Genomic DNA, 5,513 nt, shown 5'->3' on the forward strand with positions numbered 1-5,513 from the left:
AATAAATGAAATAACGAAACAAGTCACAAATAGATACGATTTTATATATTCAATTGCACATTCAGTAAATGTCTGGAAATTATGAACATATCAAGGTGACGAGCTATGGACTGCGGGTTCATAGCGAGCACATTCCAAGTTTACGGAAATTTGAATTATATTTCAGCTAGTGTGCACTTTAGAAATATTGCTTGCTCATATAATGCCTTTATTTAGAGAGCTGCTTACGATTTTCCAAAGAAATTTTCAAGTAAAAACACTTAAGACCCTTATGTGAGGAAAACAAAAATTAACGATGATAAGAGATATATGTGTTTTGAGGTTTTCCTCAAAAATATTAGCGTTTATAAGAACTGTGTGCAGATCAGGACAAAGCCAAATGGATGAGCTCGAAAATTGGAAATAGGAATCTCCTAATCTCATTGCCTGTCCTTTGACCAAAAGAAAACCATTCAAATTTTTATTTTGTTCTGGTCATTCTGCATTGAGAAATCGAAATGTGTTGCAAACAGACGATGGGATTAAGGCTTTGGCAAAAATAAGCCTCTTTATGTTTTCACTTAAACTTACTGTACTTCCAAGTGGGCTCTCGTTTCATTTTATAATTCCAATGACTTTTAATTAGGATAAGATATTTATTTATGTATGTATATATATATATGTATGAATATATGTATATAAATAAAATAACACAAAGAAATGTTATGTAGTACATATATGGATAGCTATCCCTTAGTCCGACACTTTCAGCCAAAGCAGGCTTGCTTATTTTAGACTGTGGCTGTATAATTGATAAAAATGCTCACAGTATATTACGCTGAGGTGTTTCAACGCTTTGAAACCTGTTCCGCACAATATCGCGCTGTCGAGTAAGTGGGACAGCTACATAGGGCACGTACGGACAAGAGGCAATATGCCAGCTACGACACCGAGGGTAGAGAAATGCGTGTGTTCAGCTGTGTGTAATTTGTATATTACTGAAACTGTTCAGCTATGTATGTTTTGCACGTGTATGTGTTTGCAGTCTCATGAGGAATAACGCAGAAACGAATTGTGATTGGCTGCATTGCTGTGCTGAAGGCAATGCTAGAACCAATCAAACAGCATGAATACGAAAAAGGGCGGTGCATTAGTACCATATGTAGAAAACTACCCCGATATAAGCGTGCGGCCTGTCATCCATTTTTCAAATGCTGAGGCGCAAGGAAATTTTCGCTTACTCACCCAGACCCAGTTGAAACTCAGCATCGACCACACGCACAATTTGCAGTTGAATGGAAGTTATTTGTCGGAGTTGTTTGTCCATTATTTGCATGCTGCACCGCGAATAGTTTCAAGCTCATTTTAATCGATTGATTAAATACGCGATACACATACTGAACACACAAACATACAAATACACACACATATATATACATAAATGTCTGCATACGGGTGCGCTAATGAGCTGAAGTGTTATAGCTAAAAATTAAAAATAAATTATAAATATTTATATGATGTGTACTACACATTGATATGCATAATACCTTGTTAGATGGCATTCTATATTTGGCCGAAAAATCAACAGCATTTGGTTGAAGTGAGATATCTCAAATTAACACCTTCTAGTAACTAAATAGGAACGATTTATCTCTTTTTAAACATTTCTAATTTCAACAGTCAGGTATACTTGAACTCGGAAATCTACCCAGGGTGAGTATCTATTTTGACTGTTCTACCCTGAACTCAATTGAAGTTGGAAATAGGGTATCATGGTTTGGCTAAAAAGTATATAACATATATAATCTTAATCTGGGCGACGAGCTGTTAATTTAGTCCGTTTAGTTTTCCGTCTGTCTGTATGTGCATATTGATCTCAGGAACCATTGAAAGACTTATCGAAAATCATTTTGAAAATAAGTGCCTCATCTTTAGGGATATATTCTCCATACATATACATATACATATACATATACATATACATATACATATACATATACATATACAGATACAGATAAAAGATAACCTATACATATACATATACATATACATATACATATACATATACATATACATATACATATACATATACATATACATATACATATACATATACATATACACATACATATACATATACATATACGTACTCGGGTGAACATGCTTATGAACTACTTTTGTATTACGTTCATCGAAAGGGACTTGAAGTGTTTTTATTATTATCTGAAGCGTGAAAACGAGAAACACGACCACTTTAAAAGTGGCATCAAGTGGACCTCTCACTAACATAAATGAAGAAGATCACTGTACAGAGTAAGATTGGTATATCGAGCCCATTGACCCCTCATAGAGATCCGATTGACCTACCAAACAAAGTATAATTTATCATTCTGAGAGAAATATTCTCAGCTTTATAAAAAAAATAATAACAACTAAAAACGTTGCAGTCTGCTGCAATCGGTTCCGTGATTCTTTGTTCAATTGTAAAATGTAGGTGACACACTAATATGAATTGTGCAGTTGGACAGATATACATATGTACATATGTATATGTAATTTACTCATTCACAAAAGTGAAATGAGTACATTGGTTTCGTGCGATGCCCGTTTTGTCCGTCCCCCTGGCCGTAGGAACGCAATTTATACCTTTAAAGCTAGAGTCACCAAATTTTAAATGTAGACTTATAAGTATAACTAGAGACTTGTGGCTTGGCGATTACGCTTTTTAATATTATAATCACAATTTGAAAGTTTCGCGAAGAAAGTACATCTACGTATAACAAATCTTAGAGAATGATACAACAAAATAATAATACAATAACAATCTGAAAGTTTTATGAAGAATGTCTATCCTCAAAAAAGTTATTAACAAATTAAGTTAAGTTAAGTTAAGCCCACACTGCACCCCATATGTATGTCTGTATGTGGATGTATTATTTTATTTCTAAGCAAAAAAGAAGCAAAGAATTATTGAAATATCAGTTGCTCGAAGGGGTTAGGTGTTATCGTAGTTGAGTAGTCTCGGCTAGAGCTTTTTTACTTGTTTAACTTTTTTTTTTTTTTTCAGTCTTATCAGGAGGAAAACGAATCTGGAAAATGTTGCCAAACTGAACAAAAGAAGTTATAAAATAGTTTCTCCCTGAACAGATGTCAAACGCAGAGCTGGCACATTCGCGTTCTTCTTCGCCCTGCGCCGTGCCACAAGATTCCAATTTTGTGGGTGGGATCTATGCAAATGCTGCTGCATCTAATTCTGTGGCTCCTACACGACAAACGGCCCCACAATCGACGTCCATGGCATTGGAGCAATATCGACTGCAACTTTATAACTATGCCTTGAACATTGAGCGGCTGAGGTGTCCGCCGTACACGACAGCCGGAGGCACGGCCGGGCTGTCCTCGTGGCTACATCCGTATAGCTGTCATAGTGTTGCGGGGAGCGCCGGTAATCGACTAGCCACACTCTCGACAATCTCACTTTTCCCGCAGTCCCAGCGCATATTCCATCCGGAGGAGCCGAAACCGCAGCATAGCTACATTGGATTAATTGCAATGGCCATCCTTAGTTCTGCAGAGATGAAGTTAGTGCTATCAGACATTTATCAATACATTTTGGATAACTATCCGTACTTCCGGACACGGGGTCCCGGTTGGCGCAACTCCATACGGCATAATCTATCGCTAAACGATTGCTTCATCAAGTCGGGCCGGAGTGCAAATGGCAAGGGCCACTACTGGGCTATCCATCCCGCTAACATGGATGATTTTCGCAAAGGTGACTTTCGACGTCGCAAGGCGCAGCGCAAAGTTCGCCGCCACATGGGTTTATCTATTGACGATGCCAGCGCAGACTCGCCTAGCCCTCCACCGTTGGACCTGACCACTCCGCCCCCTGTACTGCCGCCGGCTTCAGTGCAAGCGTCCATGCAGTTGGCTGCTCTGAATTACCCCTATCATCAGCATTACATTAGCCACTTCTTCGGACGTAACCCCTACTCCAGCCAGGCTGCAAGTGCGCAACAGCAAAGGTCGGAGCCAGGTTATCAGCTAGCCCAGCATCAGCATCATCAGCATCCGAATCAAAATCCAAATCCAAAACAACATCCACATTCTCTGCCGCATCACCATCCAAATTTAAATCAGCATCAGCATATTGCGTATATCAATTCAACGACGACTACGACAATTGCAAACTTGTATTCGCAGACGCGGAAACGTCAGTTCGACGTTGCATCGCTGCTAGCACCCGATGTTCACATTGTGGATATAGTTGAGGGAGAGGATTCCTCAACGCAGCATACGGTTATAACGAAGGTGCAAGTAAAGAAACAGCAACTATTCCATCGAGAGTTGGTTGCGGAGCAATCAAATACGAATTCCAATACGAGCTCGAATATGAATTTGAATCCTAATACATATCCAGCTTTCGGTGCAACTGAAGGTGCACGTGCAGCTGATGCTGATGTTGATGCAGACATTGATGTGGATGGAGATGACGATGGAGATGGGGAGGGAGATGGGCAGCAGTCAGAAGGAGGGCCGCGCTTGCTCTCGGCTGATGACAATAATTCGTACCTTAGCGATGGCAGACAGTCCCTGTTATATGCGGACATTGCGGAGCAGGGCCAGGAGCCGGAACCCGAACAGCAGGAGCCACGTCATTTTTCCGTTTGTGTTTCACCTCCTTTAGGTAGCTCCGTGGCAAGCAGCAGCCAACATGATTCCAATTCCTTGGAGGAGTGCCCACCTGAAACCACATCTAGTCCGGAGTTATCGAGCAGGTCCACCATGTCCATGTCGCTTAATAGCGTCGATCCACAGATCTTAAGAAGATATTATGGCAGCTATATGGCAGCTGCAGCTGTAGCTAGGCAAGCCACGCTCGAGGCATCGCCCAGAGCCCAAATAAAAAATATAGCCGCGCATACGTCCCAACACCCGCCTATTGAACTGTTACCCAATAAATCATAAAATTAGTCAACATACTTACATTCATAACAGTAGTTACTGAACCCACCCGGCGTTTTCTCTGGGTGACCTATATGTCACTCAAGAAATAAATATATGTAAAATTTGAAGTACTTAATTACATAATTACTTTGTTATATTAGTTCGATAGTCACGGTACGTATGAATGCATGCAAACACACACACCCCTACATAGGTCATTCAAAAATGACTCATTCAATAAAAATAATAACCATCAAAAGTATAAATAAACTCTTGATTTTATTGCTCAATTAAAAGAATCAGAACTTTGAATGTTAACTTGTGACGTGATATTTTTAGTTTGTGCCTTGGCGTGCGATTAGATGTTTGGCGGGTACATAATCAGCAAATCCGTCAGGTGCTCTACAGCAACCAAAATATTTTGTAGGGAGTTTCAAATATTTTTCTGAGTAGAGCATAAGAAAATAAGTAAGAAAACTCTTTTCGAGAGCGCTCGACTAGATACCCTGAACCAAACTAATAAAAACGCATAATAAGTATGCTTAAAATTTCAATATCGATGTATTTAAAAATAGAAATGAGAA

At 39.4% G+C, this 5,513-nt stretch overlaps 1 protein-coding gene across 1 annotated transcript; it reads left to right on the plus strand.

Moving 5' to 3' along the window:
- Positions 1-1,131: 1,131 nt before the first annotated feature.
- On the plus strand, positions 1,132-5,115 carry fd102C (forkhead domain 102C). The gene is made up of 2 exons (XM_089262944.1): positions 1,132-1,692; positions 3,047-5,115. Exon 2 carries the CDS (start codon positions 3,127-3,129, stop codon positions 4,948-4,950), a length of 1,824 nt encoding a protein of 607 aa, XP_089119070.1. The 5' UTR covers positions 1,132-1,692; positions 3,047-3,126; the 3' UTR covers positions 4,951-5,115.
- The last annotated feature ends 398 nt before the right edge of the window (positions 5,116-5,513 follow it).

The sequence above is a fragment of the Drosophila navojoa genome, chromosome 6 (assembly GCF_054131105.1).
Source record: "Drosophila navojoa isolate 15081-1374.11 chromosome 6, UAZ_NAV_1.0, whole genome shotgun sequence".
NCBI lineage: Eukaryota > Metazoa > Arthropoda > Insecta > Diptera > Drosophilidae > Drosophila > Drosophila navojoa.